We start from the raw sequence: 23,602 nt of genomic DNA, 5'->3' as shown, positions 1-23,602 counted from the left end.
CCCAGTGAGGCATTAAGTGGCCCATTCATCTCAACCAGATGTTCTCAGAGGAAAGAGAATACTCCATGTTGCCGAACATAGCTTGAAACAATAGCTCTGAGATGGGTGAACTGCACCATTCATGTCAGTGGGTGCTCCCTTCCTGCCAGCAGTGCAGGAGAGTTTCTGATGTGTGTTAAGCATACTGGTTCTTAGCCTCTCACCCCAGTGTTTTTGGTCATTGCTCTGAGCATGCCTGTTCTAAGCGCCCCTTCCAGAGGGGCAGGGCTTCCCCAAATCCCAGCTCACATGGGGGTTAGGGAGAAGGGCTCGGATACCGCAGAAAGGCAAGCCCCCACCTCAGAACTTGGCTCACATAAGTGAGAGAGAGGGGGGTCAGACTGTCAGATGGGCAGGGAACCTCAGATCCCAGCTCACATAGGATGGTAGAGAGAGGGATGCCCATGTCCCAATTGTCCCCTAGTTCCCTGCTATTCAACCCATGTTCCCTTCCCATTGCCCTTCACCTGAGACCCCTGCCTCTCTCCCCTCCCCTACCACCCATCACCATTTGTCTCTTTCTCTTTGATGCAGCCCCAAACCTCTCTCACCCCATTCCCCTCACTCCTCCCCCTAAAAGGCCCCTCCCCTTCCAGTAAAAACATATGCATATCTAATTACAATTTTTTTTATTACATTCCCCAAAATAACCTCCTCACATGCCCCTCCTCCCCCAACAGAGACAGATTTTACAGATATGCCTCCCAGCCCTTTTCCGATTTCTGCCCAAGGAGGGTCAGGTTCAGAGGCCTACTGCTTATCCCTTTGAGCTCTCCAGCTGGTGTGAAACTTCCAAGGCTAACAGTCCTATTAATTCGTCTCTCTCCATACTCAGGATAATCAATTTGGCACGAAAATCAGGCTTGTGGGTCAGGTTTGCGACAAGCCAAACTGAAGAAGCAAAATATTTTCGAAGTAACCTTTTAATTTTGATTTCCCCAAAGAGCTGGTGGGTTCCATGTCTGTACTCTTTTGGGGTAACTTACAAGCATTGGACACCCTGGTGCAATGAACTGAGCCCTGGTTTGATGTCTGTGTGACCAAAAATGAGTTGCTGGAATCTCTCAATTTATAAGAAAAGCTGTTTTGTTTCTCCTTGGAGTTATATCTTGGGAACCCCTGGTTCAAATGGCTCCAAATTTGGATCAATGTCAGAACCAGAGGGCACTGTTAAGTATACCAAATTTCAAGGCTAACCATGATTTTAGAGCAGTTAGAGTCAAGCTTTAAACACAAACCTGGTCTTAACTACAGTAAGGTTGTTACCCTGCTATAAAAGATCCCTTATCTAATTAGTGTGGCAACAACCAGACATAACTTCACATTTTCATGCCTATAAAGGCCCTGATCCTGCCCTAGGATTCTTCTGTGTGTCCCTGTATTCATGCAGAGTCCCATTGAAGCCAGTGTGATTCTGCACTGAAGCCAATGTGAGTCTGCCCTAGAACAGAGATTCTCAACCTTTTTCTTTCTGAGCCCCCCCTCCCCAACATGCTAGAAAAACTCCACAGCCCACCTGTGCCACAACAACTGATTTTCTGCATATAAAAGCCAGGGCTGGTGTTAGGCGGGTAGCAAGGAGGGCAGTTGCCTGGGGCCCCATGCCCAAGGGTCCCCTGTGAAGCTACATTGTCAGGCTTTGGCTTCAGCCCTGGGTGGCAGGGTTCAGGGGACGAGCTTAAGACCCATATGGTGGGGCTTCGGCTTTCTGCCCTGGGCTCCAGTGAGTCTAACACTGGCCTTTTTGACCGACCCCCTGAAACCTGCTCGAGGTCCCCCAGGGGGGCCCTGGACCCCTGGTTGAGAAACACTGCCCTAGAAGATTCAAATGCAGTTGGGGCCAAAGCCAGCACATTAGAGGCCCTCATTAATATCCACTTCTTGGTGGCTTGAATTTGGCTCAGAATGTCAATGGGATCATCTCACTGCTGTAAATCTGGAGAAGTTGGCCTGTAGTGCTTTAAAGATAATTCAGCAACCAATACAAATGTTGGGCCTGACACACATTTCTACCTCCCAGCTAACTAAAGGACCAATGTTTATATCCCAAACTAATGAGACCTGAAAGGCATTTCCGTGAATAGCGTAAAATAATTCCAATATGAAAAAAGTTGCCAAAGTAATTTTAAATAAATTGCAAACTAAAAATAGGAAACCACAAAGAACTCTGTTTATGAATGGCTTATTCTCCAAGTAAGCTCTGATTTAGTTAAGCTGAATGGAGGGGGAAAACCCTATCATGAATCTAGATTTTACTTGTACATTATAGAAAATGGACACTTTCATCACAGTGGAGCCTAAAAATGAAGGAGGTGGAAAGCCCAATGGTTTGGAGAGTTACAGAACAAAATAAGCCATCTGAAAACATTGAAAAGTAAATAAGAAATGCTGATTCATCATGGCAAAAGCATCAAAGGACCTAGTGCAGGTTGCTTGTTCTGATTAGACATGAAAAGAGGTTCTTGTCTTCCCATAAGCCCTTAGAGTTCATGCCCCACTGGCACTCTGTACCCATCATCATGAAGGGGGTATTCTGTGACAAGTGGCTTGGTCAGTATGTTTTAAACTGGCTGCTCCCTGCCCTGTTCACTCAATGTCTTTCCACATTATTCCTGCCAGGGGAACAATTTGTGCCCGCAGAGGGCTCTGTGTGGTGCTGAGGCCGGATTAGAACATGAGTTCATATGATACTCCTCGCCAATACAAAACAGGCCTCAAAATCAAAATGTCTACCTGAGCCTCTCTCTTAGCCAGGTGATATTGCTATTGCCCTGGTCTCCCTCTCACCCCTTGTCTATCTCACTACATCTGTCATATTTAAACTTAGACTGTGCTCTCTTTAAGGCAAGAATCATGTTTGTGCTTGTTTGTTAAGGTCCCTAGTGTATCTCTGGAGGCTCAGAATAAATAACACACTGCAGTGTGCATGCCTGGTGGCACCTAGAAATCAACCAGGGCCTGAATTGGGTCCCAAGTATTTGATACAATTGATATATGTGGTTTGTTAGCCAGTTTGTTCATTGCATCCATCCAAACAATGCATACAAGGGAGACAGTACGGAGCTGAGTAGCGATCCTGGTTTTTGAGTCACATGTTGAATATAGCATAGGAAATTTACTTTCTAGGGATGTAAATTGTGGGGATTTTTTGTTTGTTTGTTTAAAAACATTTTCCCCTTAGAGGCCCCCTGAAGTGACCAAGTTACAATATTGGAGAATTTCCCTTTCACTTTATTCTCAAACCAAACAGTCATGTTTGGAGGTTTCTTTATGTCGCTAATACTGTCATTCTGTAGCAGCAGGCCGGTCACCTGCAATCCATATAAAAAAGCATAGTTCCACTTAAGAGTAAAATGCAACAGAGATCACGGGTTGTGTGTAATAGGAAAAAATCAAAGCCAAAGAGTTTTCCATGAGAAAGTGAAGTTGCCAAGAGACAGTTGTTAGAGGCTGTAATTCCATGACTAATTTGTAGTTTATACTTGGATGGGGAGGTGGAATCTCTAGTCGATCCTAAATTAGACTACTTTTTAATCCTAATCTGTCTGTCAGAGATGTGCCCCGGTAATTCTGCAAAATAATATGTTGAAGCAGTCACGCATCTCTTGAGACACAGGATTATTCTAGTATAAATAAAGACTGACGTTAAATGGTATCCAAAAGACATCCCATTTAAAATGCAATGAGAGATGAATAAGTACAATATCTAACAGACTGCACTTTCTCACTATATAAACCATGCTGGTGACTCTCATAGCAAGTGTGTGTAAGCATAAACAGATGCTATGAATGACTGAGGAGGAAATTTGAGGACAAACATTTAGCTATCAACAGTTTACACAGTTAGACACCACTTATTGGCAACTGTACTGCCTACATATTACATTATTTTATTTTATTTTTGCGAAAATTAGAAATATACTGGGCCAGATACAGACAAAACACCCACTGCTTTGAATAACTATGGCTCACTCAGACCTGTAGTGTTCGGCCCTAAATCTGTACAATCCAACCACAACTGGTACCTGGACATGTCATTAGTTTCCCCAGAAAGGAATTCTAAGCTTAGTGAGATTTTGGCATTAATACAAAAACAGTAGGGGAAAAGTGATGGAGATTTAATAAGCATAATGATATTTCATGCAAGACTGGAAAGAGACACGTAATTTGAGCAGCAGTTGGGGAAAGTTGATGTAGAATATCACACCTCTGAAGGAAGCTGTTAGCATAACTGCTATAATGCGTCTCTTTGTTTTTGCCAAAAAAAACCCCCACCAACTTCCATTTTTTCAGCACTCTTCAGAAGTTGGTTCTCAAGCATGTGATGGAGCCTGTGAATAGAGGCTGGGATTTTCAAAGGATCCCAAGGGATTTTAGGTGCCCAGCTCCCTTTGAGTGAAGGGCTACATTACATTATTGTATGTAAAAAAGCAAGTTTGCAAAGAGATCGGTATCAAGTGCTCATGGAAGTCAATGGGAATCTTTTAATTTACTTCAAAGAGCTTTGAATCAGACCCATAACTAGAATCATCCAGTGTGTCTACAGAACACAGTCTTCGGGGGAGAAAATAGGGCAGCCCAAAATTGAAGCTACTTCTGAAAACACACCCAAACTCCATCCATGGTAAATATCTCCATCCCAGACAAAGCACAATGGCCCTTTCCATTGAAAACTGTTCACTCACAGCTGCTTTGGTAACAGGAAGTTTGCTACATTCCCTTCCTTTCCAAAGAACCAGTCCTCTTTCTTTAACTGTTATGTGTTCTCATACAATGCATCCTTTTTAGTAGCACTTTTTTCTTTCTTTCCTTGTGTAGATTAATCCTGGGAGTAAGGCAGCCATGGCTAACCTGTGCCCCGGAGATATTATTCTGGCAATTAATGGAGAGAGCACAGAAAATATGACTCATCTAGAAGCACAAAACAAGATCAAAGCATGTATGGACCAGCTGATGCTATCTGTGAACAGGTAGGTGTCTGCACTTTCCCTTCAAACACTTACACCTCTACATAGTAACTGTGTCCATATTTGTAACTAAATGTCCCCTTCCTTGAGGTGCTCTTCTGCAACCACATGGCAACCATGAGCACCTTCCTGTTTTCCTCTGAATCTCTGAGCTGTAGCCTCTTTCCTAGCTAGGGAGGACTAGAAGGCAGTTCGTGTTGGAGCAGCTCTGATGTGACATCTTAATGCCCAAAATAATCGCATCTGAGGCCTTGGCTACACTCGGGAATTCACAGCGCTGCCGCGGCAGCACTGTGAAGCGCGAGTGTAGTCGCGCCGCCAGCGCTGCGAGAGCTCTCTCGCAGCACTGTATGTACTCCACCTCTCCGAGGGGAGTAGCTTGCAGTGCTGCTAGCAAGCGTCCAGCGCTGCAGGCTCTGATTACACTGGCACTTTACAGCGCTGCACTCGCTGCGTTGGGGGGGGCGTTTTCACACCCCTGAGCGCAGCAAGTTGCAGTGCTGTACAGCGCCAGTGTAGCCAAGGCCTGAGTGACCCTAAGGGCTTGTCTACATGGGGACGCTCAGTGAAGTTAAAAGTGAATCTACTAAAGGTGTGAAGTCAACATGCATAAATTAAAGGGCATTTCATTCAGGAGGAAAGTGGCCGTAGTACGTAGTTCACTGTAATTTAATCCTCGTCCAAGGATTCCAGGGAGGATTAAGGGCTTGTCAAAGCACATCAACTGTTAATGTGCATCAATAGGTCCACAAGGACAGATAGTCTAAGGCAGGCTAGTGCGGGGTAAATTCACACCCCAGTTTGCGGCGAACTAATTGTTCCCATGGACAAGCCCTTAATCCACCCTGGAATCCTTGGACGAGGATTAAATTACAGCAAATTATGGCCACTTTACTCCTGAATGGAACACCCTTTAATTTATGCATATTTACTTCACACCTTTTAGCTGATTCACTTTAACTCTCCTGAGTGTTCCTGTACAAAGGTGGTCTAAGGGCTGGTCTACACTAGCTTCATCGCTGGGTAAAAAATCCACAACCCTGAGTGATGTAGTTAAATTGACTTCATTCCCGGTGTAGACAGTGCTAGGTCAGTGGAAGAATTCTTCTGTCGACCTAGCTACCGCTTCTCAGGGAGGTGGATTGCCTACGTCAGTGGGAGAATGCCTGCTGTCTGTGTAGGTAGTGTCTACACTGCAATGCTACAGCGGCGCAGCTGTGCCACTGTAGCATTTCAAGTGTAGACAAGCCCCAAGTATTCCTTCCCCTCCCACCAAAAGGCTAAGCATGCTGCCTCTGCAACAGTTCCTGCCTCTGTTTGTCCAGGGAGCAGGCCACTGGGACCAGGGCTTCATTTATACATTTTATTATTTTTTAACCGTTCTTTCCTATTTGCATCAGCCAGTTTGTCCCAGGAGATCATGCAAAGTTGGTACATCTGCAAAAGATTGGTGACTGGTCTCAGAATAAAGAATGACACCGTAGTGTATCAATAGGTTTGTTTCTTAATGTGCCCCAGTGGTTTGTGTATCTGCTCCAGGTAAACAAATGCTTTTAAAATGACGTTATAGAAAAGGTAGATAAGGCAATATATATTCCAGGTCATTTGTATTTGAATTTGCATGAGCACACTGTAGGGCTTTTGGTAGAAGCAGATTTACATGTCTAAACGTCCAGGCCTGTTCCCACTGAAAAACTCCTGTTGATTTCAACGGGAGCACTCTTGGGACTGAAATCTGGGCTTGAAGAAGCACCACATACATAGCACCTATTACCTTAATCTCTTTCGTCTACGTGCCTTAGCACACTTTCCAAGCTCTGCTGAGTGTTTAAACTTTTAGGAATGATTTAAAGCAAAACAAAAGTTCATGTAAATGGATTTTGTTTTTCTTTCCACCGGAATTCATTCCCTGGCCAAATGTTTCTAATTAAATCACAAATTACTATAATTGTCCAGCCAAAATGAGTGAGTTTTATGAGGCACATTAATGACTAATGTGATCTGTGATAGATATAAGTACATTTATAAGATTTTCCACTTCATGTTAAAAAGGCATTTCCTTATGTAAAGAGCTACCATTCACTGTTTATACTTCCTTTTAAAAATTGTTTAGATTTTTGGACCTTAAAACCTGGTCTGAAATCTAAGTAACTAGTTATTGGTGTTTCTCAAAGCCCTAGCCTTATTCCTATGTGTACAGTTTGGTCATTTATAAACAGCTATCATAAATAAAATAGAACTCTCTTTTAACATTAATATTTTAGTACTACCCAGAGTCCCCGATCAAGTTTGGACCCCGTTGTGCCAGGTCCTGGAGGAACAGAGTATATAGTCCTTGCCTCAAAGAGGTTAAGTGGTTTGTTTCACAGAAAGCTTCATCAAGAGCAGAGTTTCATATAACAAGAGAGGATCTATCAGGCCTGCCACATCTCTCTGCTTCCCACAGGGAGTGGCTTTAGTAAGAGTGGCCTGTCTCATCACAAAGTGGGGCTGTAGTGAGACTGGGAAACAGGGATTTCTCCTTACTCCTCTCCACACAAGGTGGTAACACTTCTCTGCTCCTTCTCCCCCTCCTTCTCTGCTTTACCATTTCCCCTTGGAACTACAATGTGTCAAGGAGCTAACTAAAATGATTAAGGGTTTGGAACGGGTTCCATATGAGGAGAGATTAAAGAGGCTAGGACTTTTCAGCTTGGAAAAGAGGAGACTAAGGGGGGATATGATAGAGGTATATAAAATCATGAGTGGTGAGGAGAAAGTGAATAAGGAAAAGTTATTTACTTGTTCCCATAATATAAGAACTAGGGGCCACCAAATGAAATTAATGGGCAGCAGGTTTAAAACAAATAAAAGGAAGTTCTTCTTCACACAGCGCACAGTCAACCTGTGGAACCCCTTGCCTGAGGAGGTTGTGAAAGCTAGGACTATAACAGGGTTTAAAAGAGAACTAGATAAATTCATGGAGGTTAAGTCCATTAATGGCTATTAGCCAGGATGGGTCAGGAATAGTGTCCCTAGCCTCTGTTTGTCAGAGGGTGGAGATGGATGACAGGAGAGAGATCACTTGATCATTACCTGTTAGGTTCACTCCCTCTGGGGCACCTGGCATTGGTCACTGTCGGCAGACAGGATGCTGGGGTGGATGGCCCTTTGGTCTGACCCAGTTCTTTTGTTCTTATGTCCTTCAAGGGGTCTAGCACAGTGGAACCTTCTTATGCTGGAGTAAAGCTTCACTGTAGGTGACCCTCCACTGAAATGCATTGAAATGGAGCTCTCACTCCACTAAAATGGAGTATCATCCTGTGTGAATTCACGAAGGGCACAAACAAACCCCCTACTGATGTCCGTCAGAGTCTTTCCATTAACTGTAGTGGGAGCTGGATCAGGCCATTGTTATGATCAGATTCCAGTGTATACAGAGTAACCAATATATTACATTTGAAGACACGGGATGCTGACACCAGAACACTATAACAATCTTTATTATACAGGGTCCTCAGGTTCTCAGGCAGAGGATCTTACAGCCAGTCAAGCTGCTTTATGGAAGCTCAGTCTATTTGGTTTATCAAAGAGAAGGCTAAGAGATTACTTGATCACGGTCTGTAGGTTGCTATGGAAGATTTCTGATTGTAGATGACTCTTTAGTAGACAAAGGCATGACAAGATCCAATGGCCAGAAGCTGAAACCAGGCAAATTTAGACTAGAAATAAAGTGGACACACATTTTTAACAGTCAGGGTAATTAAGTTCTTTGCCACAACTTACCAAGAGATGTAGCAGATTCTATCATTTGGGATTAGATTTTTAAAGATATTTAAGTATTACTATGCTCAGCATTGTAACATATAACTGATTTAGGAGTCTAAATCTCATTTTCAAAAGAGATTTAGGCACTTATGAGGCTCATAAGTGCCTAAATCTCTTTTAAAAATAAGATTTAGGTTCCAAAAGCAGTCAGGGGTCGTAATGCTGAGTGCAGCTACACCTAAATACCTTTAAAAATTGGGGCCCTGAAGTCTTTATATGGGATTTGACGTCTTTCTAAATGAGATGCTCTAACTCAACCACAAGTTAACACCTTGATGCAGCAATGGATGGGTGAAATTCTTCAGCCTCTATTACACAGGACGGCAAACTGTATAAGCACCTGATAACATGTGGCCAGTTATTGGGGAGATAAAAGGATCCAGGCATCCATACACAATTTCCATTGACTTCCACAAGAGTAATACTGATGTACCCGAGGACAGAGTTGGATCCAAAGTAACCATTTTCTATGTGCTTTAACTTAGGCCTGGTCTACACTGGGGGGGGGGGGGGGGGAGGGGAATTGATCTAAGTTACGCAACTTCAGCTATGTGAATAATGTAGCTGAAGTTGACGTACTTAGATCAACTTACCGTGGTGTCTTCACTGCGGTGAGTCGACTGCTGCCGCTCCCCCGTCGACTCCGCCTGCGCCTCTCGCCGAGCTGGAGTGCAGGAGTTGACGGGAGAGTGCTCGGGGATCGATTTATCGTGTCTAGACTAGATGCGATAAATCGATCCCCGCTGGATTGATAGCTGCCCGCCGATCCGGCTGGTAGTGAAGACATACCCTTAGACTGGATCCTGCAGTTCTTTCATATATGAATACGTAGTTCTTTATGAAGAAAATATACCCTTGAGGCTATTGTGCCAATATAAGTTAATTAGTGTAATATTTAAATAAGGCCTTTCTCCTGATAGGAAAAATTGAATAGTTTATTTTGTACAGTAAGGCAAGCAACTACAGTAACACTTCATTAGCTCTATTTTTAGCTTGGCCCAAACTGAGTGTTTGGTGACATGGCTGTTGGATTTCTCTGCTCAGTCCTGAATGATCTGTTGAGTTCCAGATAATCTTGCCCAATAGTTAGTCATTGCTGAAGTCTGATCCAGGTCTATGTCATCAGTGAAAATGAATCACCATTCAAGAGCTGCCTTTCTAAGAAAGAAGTGAGATCATTTGAGTGAGGGAACTGCCTCTGGGGATAACAAGGATTTTTTTTTAATTGTCTAGTGTTACTATCCTCACAGTAGTGAAAATCTGCAAGTTTCCCATGCATTAGAAGTCATTTAGCTGACTCCGTGCAGGCTGACATTCACTTTCATCTGTCTATGAAAAACCAGAGGCAGTAGATTTGCACTGGTGCCCTTGCACTGTGCTCTCAGCCTCCAGGTCTGCATTAGGATAGGTTGCATAGGTAGCTGGTTAGGTGCCAGTTTTTGTAGGGTGCCTCTGGCCAGGCCCCCCCAACTCTGCACCACTTGGAAGCTGCACAAGTATGGCTGTGACTCTGGCTCCCACCACAGTATCAGTGGTAGAGAGCTGGCACACACCAACCTGGCCACCTCTGCAGAGGAGTTCTACCTCTCTAAAGGTGCTGCCACCGCTCCCCATTCCACACCACCACCAGCAATTGGGGCTGAGAGCTGCCACCTCCACAGGTCTGGCTCACCGACCCCCAGCATGGCTTCTGGGAGGGAGTCTTCCCCTTTAAGGGCTCCCTGTCGCTAATGAGGCTCCAGCCCAGCCACCGCATGTCCAGAAAGCTGGTTGGGGGATGCCTAGGGCAAAATAATGCCCAACAGCACTGTCTCTGTCAACTGAAGGCCATTCCTGAGCCAAAACACTCTTACGGTTACTTACTTAATTTTCTCTCCGGCTTTGGATTAAGAGGACAGACCTTTCCATAGCAGCCAATGCTGTCAGCTGACACACATTAACTTCATGATTGGTAAACCATCAAAGGTTTGGATATGGTCCAGACAAGCATACAGTACAATTGAGTCTGTCCAATTCGTCTGGAGTTCTTCCAGGGTCAAGTTTTCCATGAGATTTGAGCCACTTCCATTTCTGATCAGGGCTGGAGGTACAAAAGGCCAGCCTCTTTTGTGGTATTTTTCATTGGCTTTGCACTGCACCAGCTGAGAATCTAGCTCTTTAAGGGTTTGCTTTGAACTGAGTTCTAAAAAGACACCAAGATGCAGGGTGTTGACGACTTCTTACTCCTGTGCAAGTACTGCACGTATTTCTGAGACGCGGAATTCTTACACTGACGCCCTCCTATCTCAGCGATTATGTGAACGTTTTCCAAGTTGTGTCCTTGACGTCTTTCACTTCTTTGTTTTCTTCTAGCTAAAAAGTAATTTGCAGGTCAGCAAAAATCTTTTTTTTTTTAATTTGCTTATTTTTTAGCTCACGAATTAAAACAAAAGTGGGGGATGTGTGAGTGAAACATGTTTGAGATAGCAGGGTTATTTATTTTTTTGTTACTCTTTTGTATCTGCTGAGTGAGTACTTATGGAATTTGGTGCTGCAAATATTTTGCCAAATAAGGCATCACCCAAATCCAGTGTGACTAATCATCATGTAAAGAGAGTAGAGGACCTCTCAATGAACATCTTTCATCCTTTTGTTTCTTTTGGGGCTTTCCATCCAGTACCCTTTTCTCACTGAACTCTCGACATTATGCGCTATTCAGATATGTAACAAGATTGTTTTTGTTTCCAAATTGTGTTCATCAAATACCCTTTGACTCCCACTGAAAAGTTCAGCAGGAAAATCAGAGACTGGATGAATAATTTATAAAAAAGAAAGAAATCTGATCTTTTGAAAGAAAACAGATTAACAGCCCTGGACACACTGACACCAACACTAACGGCCTGAGTTTTAGAGGTGCTGATCAACCACATCCCTCGTTGACTTTGGGAGTTGGGGGTTGCACAGCCCGTCTGTAAAACTGGGTCATATAAGGCACTCAGATACTGTGCTGGTGCGCATGGTATAAAAACCCAGAGTGACTGAAAATGTATTCAGCACAGAGTTGGTGCACCATAGGCAGTGAAAACTTTCCTGTGCTGCCCAGCCTGTGCACCTGAACAATATTTTGGAGGGAGCAACTCAAGCAGTAGGTCTTTCACCATCATGTGAGATCTGTTGATAAGGGGCAGAGATGACTTCATGGATAGATTGCAAATAGTTCTCTGTGTAGTTGACAGAAGAGCAGTGTTGGTTATGATGGGTCAGATAAGCTGTAATTTATTTTTTCTATTCCCTGATTGGATAGCTGCATAAACACTCCCAGCACAAATACAAACACACATGCAATTTTGAAATTCACAGGCATGAACATCCATGCCAGTTACACTGGATCACATGACCATTGGTGATGTGTGATCACAAAGGGAACATGACGATAGCCAAGGTGAAGTCACATAGGAATTTGAGTGAATATTCATGGAATCTTTTTTTGCAATATCTACCCAGCTTGACTGTTCAGTAGAAGAGCAGCACAAAAAGTACCACGAATTAAAATATGCTCATATGAGTAATGTCCGCTGGCTAAACCTCAAGAAGTCAAAGCAGAGTTTCTCTTCAGATTATTAGCAAATTCCTATTTTACAGTATTTGTGCTACACATAAAAATCTTCATAGCAAATGCTAACATACAGCGCATGCTGGATTATTTATACTGGATGATAAGTACTATAACTGACTTGTTTACCTTTTGTGTTCAGTTTTGTTTTTAAATGAAAACACAAAGTAAAGCCCAACCTGGAGCTAGCTAGCTTTCTTTCTTTGCCTAGCAAAAGATAAGATTATATAATATGGAAACTATATGATATTGCCTTCCTACACTGGGTACTGTTCACTAAAAATGCTGTAGCGATTACAGCAGGGGCTGGAGTGCCAAGACATTTAAGCTGAGATAGTCAGAGCTGCCCAGGGGATTTTGACAACTAAGTATCATTGATTTTAACTGAGAATTAGGCATCCAGATCCCTTAACATTAGGTTCTATTCCTAGCTCTGACACATACTCCTTGTCATCCAAGTGTGCCGTCTGGTAGCCCTTCAAACCAAAGAACAACCCAACAATTGGGGAAGGGGTGACACACTTCCCCCATTATCTGCCAACTGTAGAAACCTTCAGCATTGGACTTTGGAGGCAGCTGGCAATTAGGGAGATCCCGGGCAGCAGGACACCTGGAGGAGCTGTGCTGTCAAGCAGCCAAAAAGAACTGAGGTGCAAGGGGAACAGCAGCATAGACAAAAGTGACTGTGCTGCATCTCAGAGTATCAGGGATGAAAACCCTGGTTGAAATTTTAAAAGGAGGACCGTAAGGAAGTTCTCATAGGACTCGTAACCTAAGTCCCCCTTGGGCACACCTGATATTTTATATGACTGGGCATGAGTTAACTTCACTGTATTAATGCATGTGCCATGTGGAAACTGGCATTTCTGCCTTCGAAGAATACAAGGATTGTCAGATCTGTGTCCCAGGAATGAGAACTGGGTCGCTTAAAGCAGGACTGGTGGTGATACAGCCTCCTGGTCACCAAAAAGCAGTGCTTGCATCCCCAGGGTTGGCCACCTAATTAAGTGTCTTTATTGTCAGAGGTGTTGAGTGGTTTTCAGAGGTTCTCAAATCGAACAGAACGGTGGGTGCGCTGAAAATCAGACCAGTTTGTGAGGTAGGTTAATGTTTAAGGTGCCTTCCTACAGGGTTCCAAGCTCCCTCAGTTGGCGGGAGTGGAGGGTGTTCAGCAACTGGCAGACCCACTCCAGGTGCCTAACTTTGGGGACCCAAGTTTGAAAGTATTGATTCTGGCTTGATTACTGTAGTTTTGTAAAATGGTGTTGAGTTTGGACCTGATAGAGTATAGATAAGAGGTGGTGGTTGTTGGTTATTTTAGTGCTGGGAGGGGGGGTATGAATCAGCGTTCACGTTGCACTCCCCATCAGTACCACCCCAGGGAAGCTAACGATCCATCCAGCTGACCAAATTCGGGGATGAATCCTGGTCACATGCCACCTGAGGCTTGTTGCGCTAAGCATGCTAAGAAGCAGTGCTGGGAAAAGCAGTGGCTAGAAGGTAATGTTAGCTAAATGTCCAGGCTACTTATAGATTTCAAAGCCAGAAGAAGGCAGAGCACTGGGAATTCCATTTTCCCAAATGGCATCCGCTCTCTTTACAGTTGCCTAAGATTTGTGGCATTCTTTCAGTAGGAGACAAGTGATACCAGTGGATACATAATTGCATTGGAATTGAAGACTGAGGGCCTGATGCTGCTCCCATTGCCCTCAATAGACATAACTAGGAAGCTCTTGACAAGTTTGTGCCCAGTCCTGCACAGGTCTGCAAGGAAGGGGAGAGAGTGCAAGGAGATTCCTTTGGTACCTGTGCTATCCCATCCACAAGGACTATGTGTTGCTTTCCTTCCAGAGAGCGTGAGGTAATGCCCTAAGTCCCCTGGGCTGGCCACGTGCATTGAGGAATGGATGTTTCAGCCTTTTCAATGATGCTGTAGAACAGTGTTTCTCAACAACCAGTCTGTGGACCAGCGCCGGTACCTTAGATCTCCCGGACGCAGTTGAGGAAGGCAGCAAGCCAGTCTCTGGTATCAAAAAGGTTGAGAAACACTGCTATAGAGGCTTTGTGGAGCTCCAGGAGCCAATGTTGTCTCCGGCACAACGTCTCCTCTAGCTCCAGCTGGAGCTGTCTGCCTCCATACTGATTCCAGTGCAAGGCTGTATGGTATGTGTTTAATCTCTGATCTGTCCTCTGTTAGAGGACTATACCATGCTTTTATAAGAGGCTGCTTTCTATCTAACTATGCTGTGGAGTCCCGATTCCGTTCCCATTGAAGTCAATGGCAAAACTCTTACTGGCTTCAGCAAGAGCAGGATTTTGCCTTTGGTGTGTGAGGCCATTCAAGGACACCCATGCTGGGGCAAACAAAGTAATACAGTAGCCCATTTGTTCAGAAATGAAGCAGCGGAAAATATTCCTCAGCCCCTGAATGAAGCCAGCTTGTATAACTGATTCACATGTGGTTACTGATGTAATGTATGAGAAATTACCTAGGCATTCCTATGAAAGGTGGCAGACATTAGGGTCATGGTTAATGGCTTTCAGATCCAAGGGCAAGAGTTCAAGTGGGCTTAGTAGGCTACTAATGGCACATGTCTTCTGGTTTATGTGGGAGAAAGTAAGTGAGGGTGTAAATGAAGATTTAGCAGAACAATTTAGGATGACATCTTATAACTCAGCTGGCATGCTTCTATGTCATCTTTTCCTCCCCCTGTTACATTTGGAGCCAAGGTAGCGTAATATGTGGCTCATTCATCATCCTGAGATTGCCAAAGGAGAGTAAAATGGTAGGTTTACAGCAGCTGTTTAAAGAAGAGGTTATTTTTATTAATCAGCACTGCGCGCAGAGTTCTTTCTCGCAGAAACGCTCCATGGACATTCTGATATTTAATCATCAAACCTTTGCATTTGACTGGAGGCCAGAGATTTCAGTTTAAAAAAAAAGTAAATTGATGATAAAATCATTGTATGGTAAATCTTGCCTAGGTTCATTTATTTGTAATAGAAGGTGTTTTTGAGTTATATAAATAACGAAAAGAAGCTTGAACTAAGAAGGCACGCTCTGTCTCATATATATGTGTGTGTGTGTGTGTGTGTGTGTGTATATATATATATATACACACACACACACACACACACACACACACACACCCCTATAATAGACAAAGATGTGGAAAAATTTGGTTTTGAAGTATAGTAAAAATAACTATACTCCCACACCCTCGCGCTCCTTTCCCTTTATAGCCTGTTAATACTAGAGTTCTGCTGTTGCCAGGGTTGATTGAATAAATCACATGATCCTACAATGTACTGAGCACTCTTAACTCCCATTGAAGACTATGAGTTGAAGGCACAAGCCCTAAAAATTCTGTGAACCAGAACACAAAACACATTATATAGTACACACAAATAGCCAACAGTCCACTGTTTGCAAGTCTGACAAGTACAAGGATTCATCACAAAAAATACATTTTGCTGTAAATATGAACTCTTGAAAATAAGTATCTTGCCTAAAAAATATTCTTAAATTTTGCTATAAAAGGCAGACCTTGGTTAATCATATTATGTAGATTTCAAGTTGCCTTTCAACTTCCTATATTTCTACTTTTTGTCAGCTTGAAAGAGCACAATGGATTTTTTTTATCCTAAACTATTTCCAAATTGTGACTTCAATGAGACCCAACGTTGGGGTACTTTCAGTGTAAAATAGTTGGGAATGGTTACTTTGCAGTGTAATCACACATACAGACTGTTACCTCAAGTATCCATTTTTCCTGAAATCGTGGGTCTCCTGAGACCCAGAGGTGGAACAGGTTCACAAATATACCACATGCATCTTTAATTGATTTTTCTGTACTATTCTGAACTGAATTGCATTAATCTGAAAAGTAACTATGTTAAAACGCCACTTACCAAAACCTCTCATTCTAATAGGCCTACTTCAGAGTCAAACATAAATGTTTACTGCTTTTTGCCCTTCTTTGCCCTCCAAAACCAACAGCTATGGGAGAGTAAACGAAGTTCCATTCTGCCCCTTACATCATCAGCAGAATAGCTAACTGAGCTCCCGATGCAGAATGATCGCACCTTGAATTTCAGAGCCAGGATGAGTTTACAGGAGTTAGGAATTCCAACTTGCACTCAGATCAGACTTGATATGATATACTAGGGAGAGAATATACATGGAACCCAATAGTGCCATTTTTACAGTCCCTCTTAGATGTGTAACCAAAAGTTAGAGTTGGGGTTAAAAATCATAAAGAGCCAAATTCTGCCCTGCCGTTGAACTCCCATTGATGTCATCTGGAGCCTTGTGCAAAGATTAAGAGCCAGATCGTGCTTGCCTTACTCATGCTTGTAGTCCTACGAAAGGATATAATTCACTCCAGTGCAAAGGGCCAGCATGAGGCCTATGCACCATTTAAGTTCCTCTTAAGGCAGGTTTGAGAGGCCTTGCTGGTTCTCTGCGTGAGATGAATTTTACCTCAAATGGACAGGCATTGTGTGCTCACAAAAGGTGGCCTGGTAATGGCCCCTCTGGAAATTTACCCCTAAAACTCTCCAGAACTTTGCATGGTCAATTTCCTTTTGCATTCTGTTTCCAGTACTATAAAAGTTTAATAAGGCTCCCTGGAGGGTAATGTCTTGGGTACAGTTGCTGGAAATCATGCAGTAATATTGCTGGGATATGGGAAATATTACTATATATGACGGTCCCAAGTTTCCAGTAAATGTGCCACTGAAAAAAAGTGAATCACAGCTTCCCCTTTGGAACTCCTCAGGGTTTAATCCAGCAAAAAAATATCCTGGCTGTGCAAAGCCCAGAAGACAATGTACCAGTTTAGCTGGGGGAAGGAAGGGAGGAGGAAGTAAAACTCTCCAGCTCCACAAAAAGTTATTGAAGTGCTCTGTAAAAGGCCAGGTGGGTGAATGAGCCCAAGAGTTCTGTACTTCCCAAGTCCCAGGAACTTCCTTGTGAATCCCTGAAGCTCCAGGGCTGGATTAGCTACTCTCAAGGCTGGTCTACACTAGGGGGGGATCGATCTAAGATACGCAACTTCAGCTACGCTATTCGCGTAGCTGAAGTTGAAGTATCTTAGTTCGACTCACCTGGCCGTCCTCACGGCAGCAAGTCGACCGCCGCCGCTCCCCCATCGACTCCGCTTACTCCTCCTGCCGAGGTGGAGTACGGGCGTCGATTCGGGGATCGATTTATCGCGTTTAGATGAGATGCGATAAATCGATCCCCGATAGATCGATTACTACCCGCCGATCCGGCGGGTAGTGTAGACGTGGCCTCATTGTGCCCTGGAAAAGAAACAGGACTATGTGCTTTACTTTAAGTGTGCACTTAAGTGCTTTGATAAGTAGGGGAGAATTTAAACATGTGCATAACTTTAAGCAGATGCTTAGAGTTGTGCACATGCTTAAGTGCTTTGCTGAACTGGACTCCATAAAATTAACTCACCTCAGGGAAGGAATCATCTAACTTCTGAGCAGCCCTGGATTCCTAGAGAATATTCCATACATTTTCTTTCCTACCCACTCCTTCCAGTTCCCATCCATGTTTATCTGGTTGTGTGACGTTTTAACTCTATTGCTGAGGTAGAGGATAGTCTTATGTGGCTTTGTAGTAATTGAACCAACATTCTGTAGTTACCTAGGGGAAATTAGCCCTTGGGATTATGAGCAGTAGCCGTAGCAGCTGGTGTTTTCAGTCCAGTTCCTAGTGGACCAGTGTCCATACCCTAAAATCCACATTCTCCCTTTACTTGTCGTCTAATCAGAGATGCAAATGTCTTGATGAGCATGGACACTGAACTAATCCCTCCCCCCTAAAGGTGACCCCGGCAGGCCAGGGATGGGGCACAATGGTATGATTGTGTTGGGAAGCTTGCACAGCTGCTGCGCATGGTCGCACCTGTTCTGTTGTTAAACAAAGGACTGCAGCGTCCAAGGCTGTCCTTGGCCTTTTTCCCAAATGTTAAGATTTCGTTTGCCAGGGAGTGGAGAAATTAGAAATACAGTGAGATCCAAGCATTCCCATGACTTTAAAGCAATTCTGCAAATGAAAAGAACAAGACTTCCAGATTGTTACCAGGTGAAAAAGCTTTTGGTAAATATGTGACTGTATGCAAGCAATTTTTCTAAAATGACAGTGAGTCAACTAGACAAAAAATTAATAATGCAGGATCAAGGGTGACTACAGTTTCTTCTGGCTTTTTAATAATGTCTTGTCAATGGCTCTGTTCCCACAGAACTATATATTGATGGCATGGCAGAATGCAGGTAGAATTATTTTCTTAGTATAGTTGTAGAAGATATTCAATTAAAGTAGAGCATTGTTGATACAAGGTATTGACTTCCGCATACCTGACTTTAATTCCTTTCGACATAATACAGCACGTCTGAAAACACTTTGCCCACCCCGAGCTGTGAATTAAGCAGCCTACTAGAAACAGACAAGCGAGAGGCCTAATATATCCCCATCTACATTAGAAAAGTCTGATTTTTGTTACATACAGCAAGGGCTCAATTGTGCTTTAAGGCACAGCCCTGCTTTGGGGGTGGCATGGAGCTGCCCTGACCCTAAGATTCCTTCCTGAGCTCCCCACTGCTTTGGGGGAATAGGGGGAATAGGTCTGCTACTACTACCTCTTTATGGAGTGCGGCTTACTCCCCTCTGCATGCTGCTGGCCTCGTTCAGTGGGCAGGTGCAGAGTGGCATTGGAGCTAAGGACCTCTCCTTGATGGGGCTCTGTGTGCCCCCATGTTGGCTCAGTGAGAGCAGCCCTTCAACTTTGGCCTGGCCCTTATGCAGATTATGCAAAGGAATAAAGGCTGCTTGCGTCCCTTCCCCAATCACTGAATATCTGCAGACAGGCCATGCACACGCAGGCCCAAGAGTAGAATGGAAGTAGCCTGGAATTGGGCATTTCTGTGGGGATTTGGGTGTGTCTGAGGGTGACTTATTGTCTGGACAGGTCAACATTTTCCACATTTCAAACTTTTATTTGCTGTGTTTTTTCAATTAGTTCTGCTCTACAGCACCTCCTTACAGACATTGGGCCACACTGGTATAAATGCAGAGTAACTCTCTTGGTAAGTGTCACTGAGATCAGAATTTGACCCGGTGCTGCCCCTTCTAGATAGTTATTTGGTAGAATGATAAAACCAAAATCATCTTCCGTTCGGGCCAAACCCTGATGCAGCTGAAATCAGAAATCCATTTTTCTTGTGGGCCAGACAGGTTGATATGGAGAAAAAGTCTCAAGTTTGATTTTTTTTTTAAAAAGCTCCAGCCACAGATAGGATTTCATGCGTGAACCTGGGGACTAAATTCCAACCCTATCTTTCATGATACATCTAAAAAGAAACCTTGAATACACACAACAGAATCTCTTTGTTTCTGAGGCCTTGGCTACACTTGCGAGTTACAGCGCTGTAAAGTCGCCCACAGCGCTGTAACTCACTGATCGGCTACACTGGCAAGGCATGTACAGCACTGTATCTCCCTGGGTACACCGCTGCAGGTACTCCACCTCCCCGAGAAGCATAAGAGATACAGCGGAGTGGCTACAACTCTCCCCTGTGAGTGTGTACCAGGAATCAACCCGCAGCGCTGTACTGATCACCTTGTCAAGTGACCAATCCTCTCCATTGTTGTGACCGGCTGCAGGAATGCGGAAGTGCCGGTTTCAAAGCTCGTACCACAGAGAAAAAGCAAACAGTTTGCTGTTTGCTTTGAGTGAGTGAATGAATGAATGAATGAGCAGGGGGCCGGGAGTTCGGAACTTGCAAAATAGAGAGCTGACACGCTCCAAAAAGCACTCTCTCTCCCCCCACACTCCCTGTCACACTCCACCCCCCCTCCCCCTGTTTTGAAAAGCACGTTGCAGCCACATGAATGCTGGGATAGCTGCCCATAATGCACCGCTCCCAACACAGCTGCAAATGTTGCAAGTGTGGCCATGCCACTGTGCTGTCAGCTGTCAGTGTGGACAGACTGCAGCGCTTTCCCTACTCAGCTGTACGAAGACAGGTTTATCTCACAGCACTGTACAGCTGCAAGTGTAGCCAAGGCTTGAGTCGGGGAGAACTGAGAAATCACAGTTCGGCAGTTAGAGATGACTATATCCCTTAGGCAGCTTAAGGCAGAGAGAACATGCTATTGCTTATCACTTTATCTTTCAGAACTGAAATCACTTTATGAATCCTTCCTCTCTTATTTGCTGGATTTGTTGCAATCGTAGGGCTTCTTCTTAAATTGCATTTGGTCTCCAAACCAGATCAGAGCAGGAAGTTCATAACTGTCTGATTCCCATCTGAACAAATGTCAAACTAATTTAATACGGGGGGAAAATTGAAATTATAATGGTCCTTTCCCCCCACCACACCCTCGAACAAAGTACCTAGATATTTTCCTGTTCTGCCACCTCAAAATGAAATACTCAAAGTAGGAGCAGCAAACACACAGCAGTAGATTATGGTAAAGATCAAGCTTAGGAGTGCTAGGAATGCTAAGATTCCTGGGAGGATCAGCCACCCCTAGGACAAGGGATGCTGAACAGTAAAACATTTCTAGGGACAGACTTGAGTTACAAGGGGGGTTTCTTTCCCCAGCATCTAGTCATTATAATACAGATGCTCCCCGGGTTACACAAGACCCGACTTACGCAAATTTGCACTTACGGAAAAAGTTCCATAAGCCAGAAATAGGATTTTCGAGTTGTGGAAATTTTTGCATAATGTGCGCGTATAGGTTTCCGACTTACGCAAAATTCGAGTTATGCAAGGCTTTCTGGAACGGAATGATTGCGTAAGTCGGGGGGCATCTGTACAGGTAGTTTTGTTAGAGTAAAATATCCAGCTATGAAAAATAACAAGTGTCCCTGTGTTGCAAAAACTAGACTCAGAGGCAGCAAACAATGTGGAAAAATAAAAGCATGGAGCTTTTGGGTGTGTTCGAAGCCTGTTGAAGTCCATGGGAGTCTTTGCATTGGCTTCACTGAGCCTTGGATCAGGCCCTGGCTCTAGAAAAAGACAGGACGTAGGGAAGAATTCAAGTCAAAAATTCCTGGGATAAAACTGTGCGTTTCTTGTTTTCCAAACTGAGATGCTGCAAATAATTAAATGAAATTCAGCTGTGGTGTGTGGCAAATTGTGGGTAGAGTCCAGCGAAGGGATTCTTGGCTGCAGCAAATAAGCTACACCTATTAGTTTAAACAAACTTGTCACATTTTCCAAAAATTATCTGCATGTGGCTCCTGAGGTTAAACAAAAAGTTCTGTGTTGCATGAATAAAGCACATGATGAAGATGAGAGAGAGAGAGAGAGAGAGGCAGACCCAGGCAACAGATTCCTTCAAGTTAAAATGACTGGGGCAAAATGAAACCTTTGGACCCTATCATCCCCTCCCAAGGAAATTCCCTCAGAAAGAGCTAAGTTGTTCAGAAACCTTTGCAGACCAGGTACTTGGCCCCATAGGCACCAACTCCATGGGTGCTCCGGAGCTCAACCAGCCATGGAAAAAAAGTAGTGGGTGCTCAGCACCCATCAGCCACAGCTGTTCCGGGGAGCCACCGATCAGCTGTTTGGCAGCTAGGGGTAGGTGATTGGGGGAGGGCAGTGAGCAGTGAGCAGTGGGCAGGTCAGAGGTCTTGGGGGAGGGGCGGGAAGAGGCGGAGTAAGGGTGGGGACTCGGGGGAGACGGCGGAGTGGGCTGGAGCTTTGGGGTGGATCTTTGTGCTCCGGTGATTCCCCAGCTGCGTAATGGCCCTTGAGGGAGGAGTCTTGTTACCAGCCAGTGTAAGTTAACCTTTATCAAGCTCTTGGTGACTCCAGGACTAAGGGAATAGAAAGCTCTAAGAAACTGTCCCTATGACTTTGATGGGCCTCAGCTTGTCTGGCTATTAGCACATTTTGATATTCTTGGAGGAAAGGTGTGATATAAGTGCAGAAGATTGCTGTTATATTAGTTATTGACAAACTAATGCAGTTTTTTAAAAATTGGAATAATGTTTTTCCAGCGTTATGTGTTCACAATAGCTATATTGATCTGATCGTGTTATTAACAAATAGTCTACTCTGCTCTGAACTACATGTTAGAAACAGCTACTGTAGGCTCCTTTGGATCCACAGGTGCAGCAGTGAGGAAGAATGGCCTTGTAGGTAAGGCATTAGCCTTGTACCTGGGATATTAAGGTTCAGTTCCTAGTTTTGCCATAGACTTCCTATGGGACGGCAAATCACTGGATCTCTCTGAGCCTCAGTTCCCCATTTGTAAAATGGGGATAATATTATCCTACCTCAGGAGTGTTGCGAGGATAAATATTTGGGAGGCACTTAGACATTTCAGTGATTCAGGGGTGGGGCGTGTCATGTAAATACCTCAGTAAATACAACGTTCTTTTTTTTAAAAACTGAATCAAATAGAAGATCCTAGTATTCAATCCTGAGAAATTGAAATGGCATGAGAAGACCAGGGCCAAGAATTTCAAAAGCTGCAAAGTCCCATTTTCAAAAGTGACATAGGCACTTAGGCTCTTAAATATCACTGAAAGTCAAAGGATTCCTTCCTTCCTCTCTTTTGAAAATGGGACTTCGGCGCTTTTGAAAATCCTGTCCCTGTTCATCTCATGCCATTTCAGTTTCTGAGGTGCCTTTGAAAATTTTCAGCCCCCTTAAGAGGCTCTCTTTGGCCTCAGAAATGCCAGTGAAACATATCAATACATATGCTAGACCCTGTGCATGCCCATTCAATTCTCTGCTGTAGAGAGGAGAACAAGGGGCTTTTCCAACAAATGCAGCAGACACAGAAAGTAGGTCCTACGTGCTCAGTACATTGAACTGAACAGAAATATGTCAGTGAGCTAATCCCTACAGTACATTGGGACACCTCCGTGGAAAAAGTGTTCAGGCCCATGGAAAATCTTTGAACAGTGACATTTGCCTGCTCCAGCATTCTCGCTTTGCATGGCTGAAGATACATTTGTGCACAGAAACTGAAGCACTATGTCATCTTTATCAGGCACATGGTGTGGAAAGGTTCAAGAGTAACTTAGGCAGCAAATGGTACAAACCTCTTGCTGAGTGATGTTCATGTAAACTCTTCTGAGCTTCAGAATAGCATTCGATTACCTCCAGTGAAAGCATTTCTTCATTAAACTTCTCTGTTTAATTTTCTTGTTTAATTCCC

General features: G+C 43.9%; 1 protein-coding gene across 1 annotated transcript in view; it reads left to right on the top strand.

Annotated features, from left to right (window-relative positions):
* The window catches only part of PDLIM4 (PDZ and LIM domain 4), an 86,110-nt gene that overhangs the window by 16,580 nt on the left and 45,928 nt on the right, over nt 1–23,602 (top strand). Inside the window, exon 2 of the mRNA XM_026659508.1 lies at nt 4,858–5,009. Coding sequence (XP_026515293.1) covers nt 4,858–5,009 — 152 coding nt within the window. The remainder of the gene's footprint in view (nt 1–4,857; nt 5,010–23,602) is intronic.

Source organism: Terrapene carolina, unplaced genomic scaffold, assembly GCF_002925995.2.
Source record: "Terrapene carolina triunguis isolate 2854851 unplaced genomic scaffold, T_m_triunguis-2.0 Scaffold629, whole genome shotgun sequence".
NCBI classification, from domain to species: Eukaryota; Metazoa; Chordata; order Testudines; family Emydidae; genus Terrapene; species Terrapene triunguis.
This window is presented reverse-complemented; position numbering and strand designations above follow the sequence as displayed.